This window comes from Corapipo altera, unplaced genomic scaffold (genome assembly GCF_003945725.1).
Source record: "Corapipo altera isolate COAL_440 unplaced genomic scaffold, ASM394572v1 61, whole genome shotgun sequence".
NCBI classification, from domain to species: Eukaryota; Metazoa; Chordata; class Aves; order Passeriformes; family Pipridae; genus Corapipo; species Corapipo altera.
Window position 1 is genome coordinate 1,585,999 of NW_020884910.1, and position 18,925 is coordinate 1,604,923.

An 18,925-nucleotide genomic window follows, 5' to 3' on the forward strand; every position below is an offset into this window, starting at 1 on the left:
TAAATGTGTCATGAGGTCCTGTTTCACCAGAAATACTGAACAACCAGAAATTACTTTAGAAGTAACATCTCATCTATGATTCAGAGTTCTCCCACTGTATCTACTTACATTCCACCCTACTTTTCAGCTATTGTAGGCTCTATCATTTCTTCTAGAGGAGAAAACTGTCCCTTTCCCTCCATTCTATCCCACGGGTTTTGCTAGAATTCACAGTGATCTGAAATGTCTCTTTCATAGCTGTTTCAAAACATGGTGTCTGATAATCATTATTTTTCTCATTGTCCAGTGCATAAGACCAGGCAGTTGGGATAACAGCATTTGACTTGTGGGTGACCTCAGTAGATTTAAAAACCCACTCTAGTTGCCCTTTCATCTCCACCTTGTGGTCAAAACAGATGGTGCTGCCCTCTTTCAGAAACTCATTTTAGGGTGGAATTAAATACTTTATTCAACCCAGAGAAATTTGCATATGGGGTGAAAATATATTCCAAGGTCTATTTTCTGAAACTTGAGGAGAAAGCATGCACCACCATATGATTTTTACCTAATACAATTGCTTGTATAGGTATGGTATAGTAACTGGTCATCATTATATGTATGTTGATTTTAAAATATTTAAATTGAAAAGTTTTATTAGATTTTTTTTTTTTAGTCCATCATGACATTCATCATGACTCCTGTGAAGATTCATCTTTCTCTAAGGAAGGTAAGTTCACTCTTCTGTACATTTGAGAACAAGAAGAGAGAAAATACAATTTCGTGAGATTTTTTTCACATCAAATCTAAAGAATTAAGAATTTAAGCATCAAAAGAATTCATTCTTGAACCCCATGGCATAAAACCTGAAATAAGCAGAATTGAATCAGAGGAACAATGCCTCTGATATACTTGATAGCTGTGATTTAAGTCACTGTTTTCAAATACAACGTGGAGTTTGTAGTTGCCTCTCAATGCAGTGCACATAAGTGGGCCAGAATACAGGCACAGTTTCTACTGTGACAAGTACATATAGGAAGTAGTTTCCATAATTTAATATTTTCCCTGATGGAATGGGCTACCTGCCTGCAAAAAATGAGACACTGGTTTAGAGGGTTGTTTATGCTTGCCCTGTCTCTTAACCTATTGTGTTTTGATGACATTATCAGGCAACAAATGAAATGAATAAACTCTATTTGATGCAATGTAAGATAAACTACTGATGCAGAGATATTAAGCAAATTACTTAATCGGAAAAAGTTCATATGCATGAGTGGAAATACCAGATGCAGTAAAAATAAACAAGGGCCAACCAGCCTGCTGATGGAAAGACAGATAGCAGTAAGTGAAGGTGAGGCAGGCACTACTTATTTTTGCATAGTTACACTAGATGTATTGTGAACATTTTCAGTCTTATCCTGAAGATCTGGCACTGAACAGTCCCTCATCACTGAGATCATTCCAGACAGGAGATCCTTTGGCATTGTTGGTCAGACTAAAACTTGTAGATTTTTAAATCCTTTTGCACAGACACAAGTAAGGCTCTCTTCAGGTTGATTATTATTTGAAGAATGAAGAAACTGAAGCAAGAAACAATTTTAATTGTGAATAAAAGTCTGGATGCAGACAAAGCCTATATGAAGCCCTAGCATTATGGTCACTTTAAGTGCAGCCCTCTGGACCAAGACTGTCCTGCTCAGTGGTAGCTGTAACTGACACACAGCGTATTTTACAATCCTAGAAATAGCAATTTGTACTAAAAATACTGCCTCAAATATGTTATTAACTCCTTGATATAGCAGATATTCCTGTATTTGAAATTCTGTCCTTTTACTGTTGTAAATAGAAACTGACTCCAGTAGTGTTATTAGGTTTGCAATCTCATTACTGAGAGAAATCTGGATGAAAGCATGGCTGCAAACCTTGATAGATACCTCCTAGCCTTGTCAAAGTGGGCACTATAAAAATCTTTTAAAATGGTAGCTAAAATCTTCACTGATAATGGGATAAGCAACAGTGATTGCAACTGCATTCTTATGTCATTATTTCTTTAGCAATTCTTTTTAATTTAAAAGAAAAAATATCTAGATCACTACTAGTATTAGAAGAAAAGTTCCATCTTAGAACTACATGCCTGAATTAGATGTCAGGGCTCCGTATAGTGGTGCTGTGAGCAGAAATCATCAGTCAGTGGTGACACCATTTTCCATTAAATGTCGTGTTCAGAAAATCTTGTAATATTTTCATCACTGAACAAGAGACATTACAAAGAGATGCAGTCCTTAGAACTACTTTTTAAGCACTTACAGAAAAACTATGTGTATACTCTACATCCTCAATAATATTTATCTGGTATTTAGTTTTCATAAGTTTAATATTTAGTTCATGAGATAGGTTGTAAGTTTTGTAAGTTTGATACTTAGTTCTCATAAGCTTTTACTCCTCCCTAAAGTCTGTTGTCCTAATGCCAGCATGAAGACAATTAAATTTCAGAGGACCTAGGTCTCTGGTCAGCATCCAATTATCCTGGAGCATGTTTATCTTTGGAAGAGTAGTTCTGCATTGTGACTGCTACTGATACATCAGGTTAATGCAGCTCTTATTCCCTGGTCAGTTGGGATAGACATTTGGCCTATGTGCCATTTCAGGATGTAATGTGACCCTTCCTCAACTGGTCTCCACAACTTCTGTATCCCATACCTCATTTAAACACCTGGGGTTCTGACCTGGTCTCTGATGTGATCTCAGTGTCTCTAAGACCATGACAAAGTTAGAAAGAAACAGCCCGGGCACAGAGCCCTGGCCCTGGTGTGTAACAGTGTCGCGTTCCAAAGAACAGCCTGACTCACCCATTGCACTTGTGGTCCCCTCACACAAGGCACAGGCAGCTTTTGCACTTAATATTCAAGCTTGATTTTGTCTCTGTCTCAGATGGATCTTCCACACAGTCTGGCTTGTGCCAGATTCCTGTTGTGCCAGTACAACTGCAACCAGTCATTGCTCTCTCTTCACTGCTGTGCTCTGACATCCCATTATTATGGTGGTTTAGGTCCTTGAAGCTAGAGAGCTTCCACCCCCTGCCCTTTTGCAGAGCTGGCTTCCTGTACCTTCTTTGCCTTGCCTCTCCTTGTTGGGCCAATTTATGGCTGATAAATCCTGCAGCAAAGCTTAAATGGGGCAAGAGTCTTTTCTTGTCTGTGTTTCATATCAGAGGGAGTTTTCTTTTTCTGAGCTACTGGAAGAAACATATCCTTCCTTTAGCACTGAAAATCCAAAAATAATACAGTTCCTCCCCAATACTTCTACAAAGTGATAAAAATATATGGGTTTTTGCATTTGTGGTGTTGATGCTTTTTCCAGTGAAGAGGTGACAGGCATTAGCAGGGGTGGAGTTCTGAGACCATGTCCTGAAAACCGAAAGCATCCCAGATACTTCAAGATAACACAAGGAATGGGGCAGAGGTTATGGACACCTGGCACATTCTTCTCAGGCTTGGGAACTGGTACCAATCCTGTTCCATATCCCTGTTCTAATGCCTACTGTCTATCTCTGGAAAATTTAACAGAATCAGAAGCAAAACCACATAGCCTTGGGAAGCTTTGAGTACTTTGCCAGGCCTATTTGGCTATTGGATAGTTGTCTAAGTGAGAAGTTGTGCTGGAAAGAACCCTGTATTATTTTAAGTTGCCTCTGCCCCTTCTGGAAATTATTTGTAGGCCTCACAGGACATCTTAGGCTTCTGTCCTTTGCTCTCCATCTCCAAAATACTAAAGAAATCACCTGACTTATCTCAGTGGTAGAGAGTTACTTGCTTAGATACCTGATCAGCACTCTGATTTATAATAACCAAGTACCATTCTGCTGCAGCAGAACCACTTTCACTGTGTGAACTTGTTGTTTATGGTTATTTAAAATATATATTCTGTCTAGCTTTCTGCTACTGAATTCTTTGTGGCTTTCGATCATGCAGTTGCATTACCACAAAGAACAAATAGCAACTCAATTTAGTTTTGTGAAGTGCTTACTGTGCTGCTTCTTAATGCAAAAGGAAAATGTCCTCTTTGCTCTGATGACTGAGTTACACATCACAACTTTTTTTTTAAAGAAACTTTTAAAACACCCTTGTTTTAAAATGCAGTTTTACATTGCTTAGAAATTCTACACAAGCACACACATAAACTTGTATGTCTATGTGGTACCTCTTAGTGTATTTAAGTTTTCTTCAAAATACTTATTAAGACATGGATGTGGCTGTACAGAAGCCTCTTTTAACTGACAGTCAAAATACTGATGGTATCAGGTGGAAATCTCATGCCTATATTCTTCAGATATACTGCTGACAAGAGAGAGGCTGTGAGGAAAAGAGTATGAGAAATGTCAGGGGGACAAGGAATGTCAAAAACTCCAAAATCAGATTGTAGTAGGTTTGTCTCTGCCTCTGCCTCTTGCTGTATGTAGTCATCTACATGGTCATTCTTCTGATCATAAGAAAAGAGCTTGATATATCAGGGCAGGCCACCATGCTGGGCAAAGAGAACAAAACGAAGAGGTTTTTATCCAATGCAGACATGTTTTGGCTTCTGCGGAAGTTCCCAACACTAGTTGCAACTTCATGTGTCTCAGTGATACAAGACAGAACAAAAATGCAAAGAAACCTATCCATAGCATCTGCTTGTTTCAAAAGAATAGTTTCCTTTATTTATGTCCCAGAAACAAGAGGAAACATAGAATTTCTTTGTAGAAAAAGCATTCTTACAATTTCTCCCCTCTGGAGGGGCATACTCACTGAGAGATTCGAGGCCTCACAGACAGTGAGATACTAAATGCTTAATAAAATTGAGATTTTTCTAATTTGAACACATGTAATGAAACATGTAATGAACCTGTGCAGCTCTCTTCCTCATCAATGGCCAGCTCTGTGCTGACAGGCCAGAATCCAGGGCTAGCTAGAAGTAGTTGCCACTGGTAATGGCGTTGACAGAGCTAGAGGCAAAAGAGGCTGGTGCATGACTTTCTTCTTAGTCACTGGCTCTGCTGGTTTTGGTCCATTTTCTAAGTGTCTCTATGGGGAATACTTCTGTAAGTAGAACCCAAGAATCCCAGTGCCACAGACCCCCAGGACAGTTACTAACCCACACAGGGCAGCTAAAAATTAGACTTTGTCTTCCCAGCTCTTCACCCTGGTCATCTTTCTGGCACACAGTCTTCAGGGTAATGTGACATACAAGGAAACACACTTTATAGGTGAGTTTCTAAAGCAAGCTCCTTCTGCTTCACAGTGTGGGGCATATGGCCTGAATAGGCATACTTGTTTGTCATTTTCCTCAGTTTCCTTGCTGCTCTTCAGCAGTGTTTGGGATTTGATTTGATGATCATAGTTATAGGTTTCTTCTTTAGATAATTCTATAGGACTTTTCCTCTGACTCCTAGAGGCTCATAGTTTTTTCTCTCATGGTAAATCTAGCAATCCTAAATCCCCCTGATTTGGGAAATGCAACAAGTGTTGTTCTGTTTTGCTCTTGACAAAGGGCTGTGTCACTCTGCCTCCATTTCCCTTTTCTGAAATGGCAGGCCTAGCCCTCTCTTTTATTTTGCTCCTACTTAAAGGCTTTGAATTGGCTTGAATTTGAATTTATATGGATCTCTTCCTGTCTTTAGTAATCCTTCTGTTTCAAAATTATATAACTGCTTTTGCCAAGACTCCTGGGGTCTGGGTCTACACTCACATATCTGTGTATAAAATCTTACAGCAACACTAGACTATACCTGTGTTTTCATTCTCTGGATGTTCCTTTGGGAAGAAAGGAATATGCACAAATACCTTCCCTGGGAAGAAAGATTCAGTGAATAGAGCAATGCATATATGAATTGTGCTTTTATGAAGTCCAGTCCGCTGACTAATCTTGGGCAGACCTTTATGGGACTCAGCACAGCATATCACTAACAGAAAGGTAAACTGTAAAACATTAACCACCTCATCTAAGATATGTCACTGCTACAGGTTTTTAAATGAAATATTATCCACACTTTCTGGTATGGGTGAAACGTTATTGAATTATTGATCTAAATTAAAAAGTAAAGGAAAAAAAAAATAAATATCAGGCTGGGGCAGATATCTACCACAGATAATTCCAGCCCAAACTCATAACATTTGGTAATATTATAAACTGTAAAAAATAGGCTTTTATAATGGGAACTGTGGCACACTCTTAAGAGCTGACTGTATCAGTCCCATCTACAAGCACCCACCCAACCTTCTGCACAGTACTTGCATGAGCCTACTTGTGAAAAAAACACAGTATACTTTCATCAGAACAAAAGGATTTTCCTCCTACTCATGTTTCAGGGTGTTCTTTTTTAGATTAAAGGGTTTTAGCCTCTTTTTTTATCTAATCTCTTTCCAAAATGACGTTTCACTTAGCAGAATGTCCTGCAGCCTCTCCTATGACTTCCATCGGTCATACTGACTGAAAGAAAAGGGTCTATGGGTCTGTAGCATAACATAAGTTCAACCTCGTTCCAGACTGCAGACTTCCTGTTTGCTTTGAGCAGGTAATCGCATGTAGTTTTCTAACTACAATCCCATGCATATTAGAAGTGCTATTGTGTGAGTAAATATACTGAAGATTAAGAGGTGCAACTAGCAAGGTACTGCTGGCTTGGGAGAGGTGGAACAGAGGTCACTAGGGAACTCAAATGCTGAGAAGATGTGGGTGGAATTTTCATAATCCTCTGATGGACAGATACACTGAGTAAAACATAAAGAACCTGTGGTCACAGATTTGCTGCCTTGCAAATAAGCGTGTGTGACGGGGAAGACTTGAAACTTACTGATCTCGGTTTGTTTTGGTAATGGAAAGTTAGAAGTAATGGCTGGTTTTCTCACAAGAAGCTCCACCTACCCGTTGTTCACTTTGTACCATCAGTGTAAACATTCTACATCAAGAAGATGATCAGAAAAAAAAAAGCACAGAAAATCATACGTTAAATGCACATTATTAAAGGTTTAAATATGAAGCAGTTGGAAGCAGTAAGAAAACTGCATAGTATATGTGCATTATTGTACAGTCAGTCACAATGTGGCAGTGTACACAGACCACAGGGAAAGACTATGCAGACAGAATTAATGAGGGGCTTCCTTGTTTTGCCCATCTGTGGCTGGGCTTTTGCTGGAATGACCTGCAGCTGAGGCAAACTAGGTCTGTAGGACCCAGTACTGGTACTGGTGATAGCTTAATAGGGTTGTCTTTCACTTGTTTGACACAGACACTATGCTGGAACTCAGAGTAGTCTCTTCTGCTGTTCTGAGATCTGCTCTCTTTCTTCCTTGAAGAGAGTTCAAGAATGGATTATCTGCAAATTGTGGTGAAGCGTCAGTTTGCTTATGATCCTGTGCTGTCCAGGGTGCAATGCTGAGCCTTGCTGTCCTTGAGAGAAGTGAAATCTGTGGCTGGGTACACAGAAAATAATTGTTAAAAGAGATGCTGGCTTTTTCTTTTCTCTCATGCTCTGGCTGGATACGCCCACCTGCAGTGATGACGCTACTGCTCCAATATCAGCCTGACAGGCATTAATGGGGAGGGACCAGTGCAACTTCTCCATGGCATGTGTGAAATTTTGAGCCAGCCTAGTGGTGGCTCCTGTCTGTAGCATGTTGCTTGGATGCAAAGCGGAATTAAATGCAAGTGTGCTTGTTAATGAGGTGTGTACTGACAAGTGTGTGCAAAGCTCAGCTGATTCAAATCAGTCAAATGCCTTCCATTGTGCTAGGTATGTTTTCACTCGCCAGTGTAAGTATGCTTTCTAGAATATGTTTCTTTTATTTCTGCAAATAAGGGTGAGGTAGAACCTGGGTTCATGTTTGAAGAAGAAACAAAAGGAAACATCTGATTAAAATAAACTCCCAGATTCTAGAGTTACGTGGTAATTTCAGTTGTCTCAAGTCTCAGGCTATACTGTTCTTCAAAGCAGTATTAGGAATGACTGTAACATAGAGTAATAACTCACCCAGGACTGCATCCACCACTATAATGCCAAATGCTACATTAGTGTGATGCCTTAAGGTCCTTTTGATTTTTTGATTTTTCTAATTTTTATAGGTAGTTATGTAGAAAATGTAGGTTTTAGAAGCAGCAACATTTATTCCCTTACCTTACACTTAGCATAGTAACTACACACATATCCCAACCCTTTTACCCCATTCCATGCTCCCCATATCAATTACCCCTGAATTCCATTAGAATATTTAGACTTCTCTTCAAGATAGGCCTCTTCTGTATAAGAACATCCAATCCTAGCCTGAACTGCAGAGTACAGTCAAGAACTGGGTAACCATGTGCCCTTTGTGCTCCAAGGAAGACCAAATGATGCTCCCTTAGGCATCAAGTGCAATATTTTGCTGCTATGTCATGAGCTGACATGCAGAATAATTAAGCATCTGGGTGAATGTGGGGGGAGAAATGCTCTTCTCTTCATCTCTAACCTTTTATCTGATTCAAATGTTGACTGAAAAAGTTATTTCTCTTACATTTGCATGGGAATACATTTATTGATATGGCTCCACATATTTTTTATCTTGTTATTCATATCTTGGTGCATGAGACTACAGAGACTTGCTAATGTCCTTTCTGACATGTTTGTTACGTGTAACCTCGGCACGTCTTACTGCTTCATGGACATCAGGGGACATTGAAGTAAAAAGATGTAAACTCATAAGAGTTACTGAACTTTTCCAGCCTTACTCAGCCTAGAGCAGGTAGATCTACAGGTTGGTGTGACAGCTTGTCAGTGGTATGACATGGGTTTGTATCCTTTTCCCAAGCCTCACAAATACTCTGAAGTGAGACCACCTTTCAGTTGCCCGGTGTGTCTGTTCATCATACTCAGACAGAAGTAGTAGGGGCATGGAGAGGCTTGTACTGGAGACTTGTAAAACTGAAATGATGTTAACATAGAAGAGACACAGCTGGTGATGCTGCAGTGGCCTCTCTGAGATAAGGTGGCAACTGAACATGGTATGTGAAGGGTTTTATGTAGATCTTTGGGTCAGGCTAACCAAGTGACAAAAAACTGATTCTGTGATCTCTCAGTAGAGCATTCCTGCTGAGGAAAGACTGAAACACAAAAAATGCAGTTCTCATCTAGAAGTGAGGGCTGAAAAATTAGTGCAATCTCTGAATTCATTAGAAATTTCCTCCTCTTCTTGAGATGAATAGTGGAGTTGTTTGGGTTTTTTTATTTGCTTTGCTTTGCTTTTTTGAGGAGAACAATAGTTTAAAATGGATATATGTAGGAAAAAAAAAGTCCCATTAAAAGGCAAACAATATCTTTCTGCTGTTGCGGTTTAACCCTCAACAGCAGCTAAGCCCCCATTAGGCACCTATTTACTCACTACCTCCCTAGTGGGATCAGGGAGACGATTGGAAATGTAAAAGTGAGAAAACTGGTGGGTTGAAATAAAGACAGTTTAAAAGTAAAACAAAGCTGCAGGTGCAAGCAGAGCAAAACAAGGAATTCATTCACTGCTTCCCATGGGCAGGCAGGAGTTCAGCCATCTCCAGGAAAGCAGGGTTCCATCACATGTAACAGTGACTTGGGAAGACAAACGCCATAAAGCCAAACATCTCCCAGGGTGTCCTACTCCCATGTGGGCTCATCCACAGGCCACAATCCCTTTGACTCAAGTTCACACCGGAGTTCCAGCCTGTGCAGCACAGCAGCACAGAAACAGCAGCGATGTCCTGGCCACCTGCCAGCCCAGGTGCATCACCAAGGCCATTTATCCAAATGTTCCCAGGATCAGCAGAATAAGGTGATCGGCAGCACAGCTCTACAGCCAGCAGGGGAAGAAAAAAGCCATCACTCATAAGCACTAGCCTCAGGCAAACAATCCCCATGGAAGCACAGGAGCCTGATGATTAATATCAGAACAGCAATAGCAGCTATAACCTCGATCCAGCACATTTCAATCAAATTTGTCCTTAACATGTAGTGGACACACCATTAAGAAGACCAATGTACTGTGAGAAAAAGGATAGAAATGTTCTTAGTTGCTCTGGTAGTTGTCCAGGAGACTGTGCTGAAACTCAGGCTGTAGAATGCTTAGATTGCTGTATCCTCTCTCCTGCAGAAGGATTTTGAGATGACTTTGAGAGTAAACAGAAGAAGGAGTAGGAACCAGCCTTGTAACCACAAGGCTGGTTACAGAACCCTGTGGATTCTGGTATGCAAGTCTCTTTGGTCCCTGATGGGAAACTGCAACTAAAGATGTGACGCATTTTTGTTTTTTGCTGGAGACCTGACCAAACTGGAGAAAAGGTAAAGAAACCTAGTGAACAGAACTTAAAAAGAACATGTCCTGAATACCATGGACACCAGTGGGCTGTTGCTAACTGAGGTCACACCCATGTTGGTACCTTTGAAATTTTGACTTGCCCTGAATCTCATGAGGAGGGGAAAGGAAGATGAGTCTTCTCTGTGTAGTCCCTTTGTCTGTAACACACTTAGTAAGAGCCAAGCAGAGCTGTGGCTTTGTGGATGGTCCTACCCTACAGCGAGGGTGCTGGTGGAGAAGCTCTGTGCACGTAGGTTTGTGTGTGCAAGTGCTCAGGGCTTGCTGAGCTGCTGCAGAGATAAGATGTAGCTGAGTACAACTTGCAGGCAGGCAGTTGACGTGCACTGTGGAAACTCAGATACCAGGAGAGCTACAAATATCAGCTAAAGTCAGTGTGGTTTTCTGCTTGCTGGCCTTTGGGTAGTTAGGTTACCATAAAGAATTAACAGTAATTTTGTTGGCTTCCGAACTGTTTGTTCTTCTAGCTCTTATCTCTGACTTCATTCACACTGTAGGTCAGCTCTGCAGAATGCAGACTCTGTTGGAACCAAACAGCTGTATGTGACAACAGATGGATAGAATGGAGCTGGGTCTGTAAGAGTGAAAGGAGCAGTTCCATGGTGCTGTGCCAGCAGAATCACTGTCTGTATCCCACCAGTGTCCTGCAGAAACCTCCCCGGGCAGCAATTTACACCAGGTTATGGGCTGCACCAGGAGAGGCTGAGGGGCAGCAAGGTGGTGGTATTAAAACCTGCACATGAGAAGGAGTGAAGTGACATAGCATTTCTTCTTATGTATAAAGCTAGAGAACTACTCCAAATCTTAGTGTGCTGAGACTGAGAAGCATGATCTTTTTATTACTGGTGTTTAGGTCCTGACGCCTGCAGTAGCTGGTTCAGATGCAAAATGAGGCTCACAAAGCTTGAGATGGGGTCAGGCACAGGTAGAAGCAGCAAATGAACAACGAAGATCTAGATCATGTTCCACCTTGGAGTTCTTTGTTCTCTCCCCTCTCCTCCTCACTACATTTGTCAAGCAAACCTAACTCAGCCTTAGACAGGTATTCTTCTATGGGTCAGAGGCTTAGGCCTGGCTGTACATCATCAAATGAAAGATTAAACTCAAGGGCTCCCTTGTGATAGGACCAGTAAGACGTGTTTCAAGAAATTAACATTAGAGACCTTGTTCTCTGTGGGGTGCAGTTCTCTGGATTATACAAAGAGTGTGACACAGATCTCAGGACTGTAATAATTTCTGTGCTTCATGTAGCAATAACTGCCAAAGCTCAATTATTCTCTCTCTCTGTGAGACACTTCAAAATTCTTATAACAAAAGTGAGAGTTGCTCAACTTTACCTTCAGTCTTGTGTGACCATTCTGGGAAGGCTGCTGCTCATTATACAAGACAATTTCTTCTTGATTTATTTTATTCTGTAAGAAATGCAACTTAAATACTAGGATACAAAGTATTTGAAATTGAATGACCTCAGTTTATACATTATGAATTAATTTCCAATTGCATATGTGTTAGACTTGGTCTTCTAAAAAAAGAGCGAAACTTTCATGAGTGATTACAGACGTGCTTCTGCACAGTCACATATGGCTGCATTGCAGATGTTTGCTTCCTTCTCCTGAACAATTTGGTACCGGTGAGTTCTTGCTGCATGCCACGTTGCTAAGACATATTGGGACTTCCTTTCATCTCTGCTAAGTGCTGAGACACTTCTGCAGATGGAAGCTGCTGTGCTTGGTACTAGTTTCTCATTGTCCTAGGAAACAAGACAATACTCTTAAGCAGGAGGAAGAAGCTGTTGTGGAAATGCACTTTTGGTGTAAAAACAGAATTCCCCCCCTTTATTTGGTAGAGAAACAAAATACCATAAGGCTTTATGTCTGTGATCTCACATGAGCATGACCAGATTGCCATGCTCCATATGTACCTGCTACCACAGAAGGTGTAGAGATGAAAAACAGCCTGCAGGAAGAAGAGGCCCAGGAGGCTCATAAGGCTGATGACACAGTGAAGAAACCTTCCAATTTCTAAAGAGAAACAGTTGCTCATTAAGGTACATCTCAAAGATTGTATTTACCTTCTGCCTCCGTCAGGATTTCATCTTCTGGACAATGCTTTTCTTGTGCTTTTCTTCAGAGGACAACCTAAGGTAGCTGCCTTCACCACCTAAAGCCTGCACCTACCAGCCAGTCTTTGGAAGCTGGAAGCTGCCTTTCAGTCTTCCTATCACAACCTATGTGTTACCCAACAATTAGCAAGACATAATGGCACCACTGGATTACAATACATAGATCTGGGTGATCATACCACAGATATCTCGGTGTGTCATGAACTTGTGAATAATCCTGCCTTTCCATTCAGCCCTGGAGGTGGGAGGGAAAACCACTGCATCCATCTCCTTTCCTAGAATTTCACAAAGGGCTTTACAGTTCTGACAGCACTTCTGTTTATCCTGTCTCCTCCCAACAAATTTCTCACTGGAAACTTAGCTGCACAGTTCCTGCTGCAATCCTGCCAGTGCCACTGATGTTTGCTCAGTGCATAAACAGAGGGCTAAACAGGCTTTTGAACAGCAAATGCACAAAGGGAAGCTTACCTGAGGGACAACAGGCTATGGACTCACTCCAGCTCCCAGCTGGGTGGAACACCACGCAGGTTGTGTCAGTCACGTTGGTGTCACACGCTGTCAACCTGCTGAGAACAGTCACTGTCCCATTGTCATGGCTTTCTTCCTCAAGGGAGGAGTTGCTCTCTAGGAGCCACAAGACCTGAGCAGGCGGCTTCCCTGCCGCTGCCTCGCACACGGGCTTCCCGTGCTCATCACAGAAGAGGCTCAGCCTTGGGGGCACTGCAAAGCACCAGGAAGGGGAGACACATGGAGTTAGTTTGAATAGTTGGGCTGGGAAGTTCTTCTTCTCCACCCAAAATGAAAGCAGTGAAAAGAGGAGAATAGGGTTGGAGGTTCCATCCCATGGCAACAATGTGGATCCAACTCACAAGAGACAAAGATCCCGCCTCTTTTTTCCTTTTGGACAACTCTCCTATGTTCAGGTGAGCCTTACCACAGCCATTCTCCGTATCCTCTGTTAGTATATGGGAAATTGCTTCACAGCTCTTGTTTCTAACTAGACAGTGGAAAAGGGAACAGCAGAAGGGAGCAGAGTTTTGGGAAATGAGGATAAGGGAGACCAGACCTACTCTCAGTGAAATGCATGGGTTTATCCCAACAAGAATGATAGAATCATAGAATGGCTTAGGTTGGAAGGGACCTTAAAGATCATCTCCTTTCAACCCCACTGCGATGGGCAGGGACATCTTCCACCAGACCAGGCTGATAAAAGCCCCATCCAGCCTGGCCGTAAATGCTTCCAAGCTGGGGCATTCACACCTTCTCTGGGCAGCCTATTGCAGTGCTTCCCCATCCTCTCAGTACGGGATTTCTTCCTAATGCCTAATTTAAAGTTACTCTCCTTCAATTAAATAAAAGCTCCATTTCTTACTCCACGTTTCCCCAGTGCATGGGGAGAGCAGTTTTGTATGTCCAGGCCCAGACATGGTCCTTTGCTGAACTGTAAACAGGGAAGGAATCCCTTACCCAACACCGTCAGGTGGTATGTCCCGTGGAAATTCCCTTCTGGTGTTACAATTTCACAGATGTAATTTCCCTCCTGGGCTATCCCCACTTGCTGTATCTCAAGCACAGGACACAGATCTGGTCTGAATTTCCAGTTCATGCTGTCACTGCAGTTTGTTCCGTCTGTCGTGTTCGTATCAGCCCTGTAGACCAAGTTGCAGGGGCCTCCAGCCTTGGGATATATTTTCCATGTTAGCATATTTATATTTGGTTTGAGAGGGCAGGCGAGCACTGAGCTGTCACCTATGGTCACTGACACTTCGTTGTTCCCTGAAGGAAAGAACGAGGGAGAAGAACATGTGAGAATGTGCCAGGAGATGTCACAGCCTCGGAGTTGTGGTCTGTACTTCACAGGGAAATATCTGCACTGGTACAAGTGAACATGAGGCCCTGTCTGTGCCAGCCCAAGAACTTAATCTCTCTTCTTAAAAGGGAAGAGTTTTCCAAATTCATGGCTGTGTTCACATACATTTGGCCTTGTTTTCAATCTCTCCCTAAAGCAGTGGATAAATGACATGACTGGCAAGCAGCGTCTGAATGAGCTGCAGAGCCGATTTCTGTGGGGAGATCTCCCAGTTTGCTTTTGCCTCAGCATCACTGCCTAGTACAGCAGGAAAATGAATGCCTGGAGACATTAATATTCTGTCATTCACCCTTCTTTTGTTCTGGACAAAAGCCACCTTCCAACTCAGGTCAAGCATGGGAGGCAATTTCTGCCCTGCCACTCCGAAGCTTATATGAACAAATTTCCCTGATTATAGTGGTGACAGTTAAAATAATTGAGGAGTATGGCATTTCACTGGAAAGTACGCATTCATGTTTTCTATAAGATTAAGAGATTCCCAAGAGACTCAAGATCACTCCTCTGTGACCTGCCTCACCTGTGCTAACAAAGACAAACAAAAAAACCAAACAGAAATTTGCAAAATTAAAGTAGATTAGGGAGAAGGGGGAAGTATTACAGCTGCATTTGCAGATCCCATATTTTTGACATTAGCTCTGGTGAGTATTTAACTGAGTTTGGAGAGAAGAAAGAACCTTTGCATTGTCTTATTAAAACTTTCACCTGGACCTATTGTCGGAAAATCCCAGTATGATTAATTTGTCAGGACAAGTCACTGATCCCTAAGAGTAAAGCTTGACATGGTGCTCAGACTAATCATAAAACCTCCCATCAATCATGGTTTTTAATAAATTTGTTAATTATAATGAAAAATATTATACTCCATGAAAATCATTACCAGTTTCCATCAAATCATTGAAAAGCCCAAGTTTAGCATCTTAGTGGCTGACAACAGAAAAAATCAATTTGCAGCCAGAAATGTTTTGATTTGCAGGTTATTGGTTTTCCATCAAAAAGCCCCTTCAGCAATTTGTAAAGATCCCTTCCACTAGATTTTCCCTTCCCAAAGAAGATTGGAGTATAAATCCCTCTGACACACTGTCTTTTCCTCCTCTGCCCTCAACAGAGACTTGGTACCAAAGTAGAATCAGAAGTACCTGTAGTGCCTCTGACCACAGTGATGGTGAGAAAGACAATGGTGTAAGTGGCCTTGCAGACAACTTGCAAAAAAGTAGCTCTTCCTTTTGTGGGTGATGGGGGTCTCTTGCACCATCCAGCTTGCTGTGAGCTCCCCAGCATGCCTTGCCAGTGATCCTGCAGCCAGAGTCCCTGCTCTTCCTCCCCTCCTGCAACACAGTTTGAAATGGATGGCACGACAACCTACACAGTTCGAGGAGGATTGTAGGATTGAGTTTATTCAAAATGGCTCCCCCTATTTATAGGGGGGAGAAGGAAGGTTCTGAAACCGGGGGCTGAGACTTCACAAATAAGGGAAGGAGGGTACAAGCCTTAAAAGGGAGAGCATGAGAGGAGTTCTACCCAAGTAGGGGAATGGGGGAAGGACATGACCAAATATGGGGATTCTGCACTGTGGCAGAATCCAACCAATGGGAAAAGAGTAGTTAAACATGAGGGAAAGAACATTATAAAATTGAATAAAAACATGGGGGTACAACATGTTTGAACGGGCGTTAACACAGGAAAGTAATTTTCTCAATCAAGCAGTCTTTGTTCAGGTAATGATATATCTGATTGGTTCATAGCACACTCTCTTCTTCAGAATCCTCAGTTAAGTTGTCTTGAAGTCTTTTCTTCCATTCCTTGAACTTTTCCTCTTCATCGTAGATACTTCCAACACTCCTGAGAGCCCCACAGCGCAGCTACAAAGAGATGGTTCTTCTTCCTAGCATGAAGCTTTCTCTGATGAGAATCGATGAACAGAGTGGAAATGGTCTTAGTATTTGCATTTTGACCAATGGCCTTCTGTCTAATGCACAAAGCCTAAGAGGTGTGATTTTTCATATCTGATCTTGTCATTAACAAAATTTTTGACACTAGACTGTCATCTCCCATTAGAGAGGTTTATTGGCACAAATCATGATATCTAGCAGCTCAAGTTAGGGGCCTCAAAAGAGGGACCAGGAATGATGAAAACCCTGGGCAGTTATAGTCATACAATCTGAACTCCCCATCCCTCACTTGACAGTCTGGACCAACAGCAATATTTGGGTCTGGGGTCTTCCCACTCTTCACTAGTTCAATGTTTCATTACCAAGTGGTTGCTACATGGTCATCTTCATATCCTATCGGGTCAGTTTTGGTGGGGCTTTTGGCCAGTTCCATAGTCCATATTGTAACATGGTTGTTACAGTTCATATCACAGAATCATTTAGGTTGGAAAAGACCCCCAAGATCTTCAAGTCCAATCTCTGACTGATCTCTACTTTATCAACTAGACCATGGCACTAAGTGCGACATCCAGTTGTTTCATGAACACCTCCAGGGACTGTGACTCCACCACTTCCCTGGGTAGTCCAGTGTTTCATTACACTTTCATTGAAGAAATTCTTCCTGACGTCCAATCTGAACCTGCCCTGGCACAGCATGAGGCTATGTCCTCTTGTCCTGACACTTAGTTACCTGGGAGAAGAGACCGACCCCTACCCAGCTACAAGCTCCTTTTAGGTAGTTGTAGAGGGTGACAAGGTCCCCCCCGAGCACCCTTTTCTCCAGAAACACCTCCAGCTCCCTCAGACACTCTGCATATGACATGCTCTAGATCCTTCACTAGTTTTGTTGCCCTGCTCTGGGCACACTCCAGCACACGATCCATGGGATTTTCACTCTAGCAATTAATTTTTAAGTAATATTTAGGCAACTTTGTCTACTCTATTATTAATGTTCAGGCTGTTAACTTCAAGTTTCATTATAATTCATCTTTGACTTACACAACATAACTGTATAGTTTAGATAAAGTTGAGTTTGCAGCCTATCAATTCTAGCTTCTTATTTCAAGCAAGCACTTAGCTACTTTCAAATAACATAAAATTTCAACACTTGCAGTGAAAATTTTAACATTAGGAACTCTGCCTACCACTACAGTCACAGCATATTTATATGTTTCCAGGGCTGTGTGAAATGTGACCAGAGAGGCTTCTTCAGTTCTGGGGTCAAACAGATGCAAGACATCCATGAATGGAGGGAATTACCGTCCCAAATAATGAGTGCCATTTAACTGAGAAGAGGCATAGCATCTATGAATGACTCAAAGGAAAAGCTGGGTGAGTTCAAAAACAAAGTTAGGCAATCTCTGTTCACACTTCTTATATTCAAAAAAGACAACAGCAGCAATATACTGAAATCCTCACATCTGCTGGCCATTGTTGTTGCAGTTATCCTTTCCAAAAAGTCACTTTGTCAAACAATTTCACACAGCTACCTGCACCTTGGTCAATGCAGCTTCTACTTCAGCACTGTATGGTTTGGCTGTTCAGTGCAACAACCATTTCTCAGGTATAGAAGCAGGTCCAAGATGCAAAGATCACATTTAGATCTCTGTGGTGGGAGTCATACTACAGTTTCAGCCATATGGTCTGTGGGTAAGTAGCTCAGCACTAAATGGCAGAGGCAACAAGAAACTATGGTCCAAGTCACAAAAATCAGAAGCTTTCAGGGTGCCAATCACTGTGCATTTAACTGGGAGCAACACACCCATGCACCTGGAAGAATCTAGGGCCATTTTAGAAAGTAAGACAGGAAAACTTCTGATAAACAGGCAGAATTCCTTACAGCAGGTGATGCAACCTAGTCCTCTTATCTTTGGGGTAAATTCCAATGCTTTTGGGTTTGGGATTTTTTTGCTAAAGATTCTGCCTAGTCTCTGATATTCAAAGTGATGGTTGTAAAATCATTTTCTTATTTTTTTAATAAGCCTTTTGGGTTTTGAGTCTTTGGATTACAGTCTGGCCACAACACAGCAACTTACTGCATGACTGTGAAGAACAGAAAGGTTTTATATGGTCAATTTGGCATGGGGAGGACTGATGTATGTTTTTTGGTTTTGGAAGCCCAGACTCTCAGTCTGACACCAGATCTGGAGCCAGAGAGCATGGCAGTATCGTGGCAAGAGGACCACTGCTGTGCCTCAGGTAGCTGATCCAGGCTGATTCAGGTCCTGCTGGACCTGTTTGTTCTCTGTCCAACTCCAGCACAGACCTGTGGAGCTAGTTTTAAGTGTCGTTCACTGTTAGATTGCTTCCTCCTCAGCTCAGAAGGCTTCTGTGTTTTGAGACCCTGTTTTACTTGAAGTCATAGATCACCATGAATGATTGCATGACATCCTGTTTCCTTTATCTTGTTTCTTGCTTGCTACCTTACTTTTTTAAGCCATTCTGCAAGAGCCCTGTAAAGGGTTCAACATGTCCATTATACCCCTAGTAGAGGGACTTACCCTCCCCATTCCGCCCCAGTTATGGACATATCAAGTGCTGGTTTTAGCTATCCTTATGCTATGTGGCTGCTCAGTTGTTATGAGTGGTTCAGCCCCTGGAAGAGCAGAGTTTTGCAAATACTGGCTTCATGCTGCTGCTGCTGCTGCTGCTGCTGCTGCTGCTGCTGCTGCTGCTG

The 18,925-nt window shown here is 42.0% G+C and overlaps 2 protein-coding genes across 2 annotated transcripts in view; one reads left to right on the plus strand and one right to left on the minus strand.

The window, feature by feature from the left end:
* The first annotated feature begins 637 nt into the window (after positions 1 to 637).
* The window catches only part of GTPBP8 (GTP binding protein 8 (putative)), a 27,500-nt gene continuing 9,212 nt past the window's right edge, over positions 638 to 18,925 (plus strand). The window contains exon 1 of the mRNA XM_027653658.1: positions 638 to 706. Coding sequence (XP_027509459.1) covers positions 659 to 706 — 48 coding nt within the window. The 5' untranslated portion in view covers positions 638 to 658. The remainder of the gene's footprint in view (positions 707 to 18,925) is intronic.
* Positions 11,583 to 15,972, minus strand: LOC113952003 (cell surface glycoprotein CD200 receptor 1-B-like). The gene is made up of 5 exons (XM_027653654.1): positions 15,457 to 15,972; positions 13,918 to 14,226; positions 12,919 to 13,170; positions 12,250 to 12,349; positions 11,583 to 12,078 (listed from the first exon to the last, which is right to left on the minus strand). Exons 1-5 carry the CDS (start codon positions 15,596 to 15,598, stop codon positions 12,063 to 12,065), a joined length of 819 nt encoding a protein of 272 aa, XP_027509455.1. The 5' UTR covers positions 15,599 to 15,972; the 3' UTR covers positions 11,583 to 12,062.

What these genes read in the sequence shown, in the direction of transcription:
- LOC113952003 (XM_027653654.1), bottom strand. Translation starts at nt 15,598, where the DNA reads ATGCTGGGGAGCTCACAGCAAGCTGGATGGTGCAAGAGACCCCCATCA. An exon ending in TGTGGTCAGAGGCACTACAG is followed by an intron (nt 14,227 to 15,456) that starts GTACTTCTGATT and finishes TCTTTCCTTCAG; the next exon opens with GGAACAACGAAGTGTCAGTG. An exon ending in CATAGCCTGTTGTCCCTCAG is followed by an intron (nt 12,350 to 12,918) that starts GTAAGCTTCCCT and finishes GTTTCTCTTTAG; the next exon opens with AAATTGGAAGGTTTCTTCAC.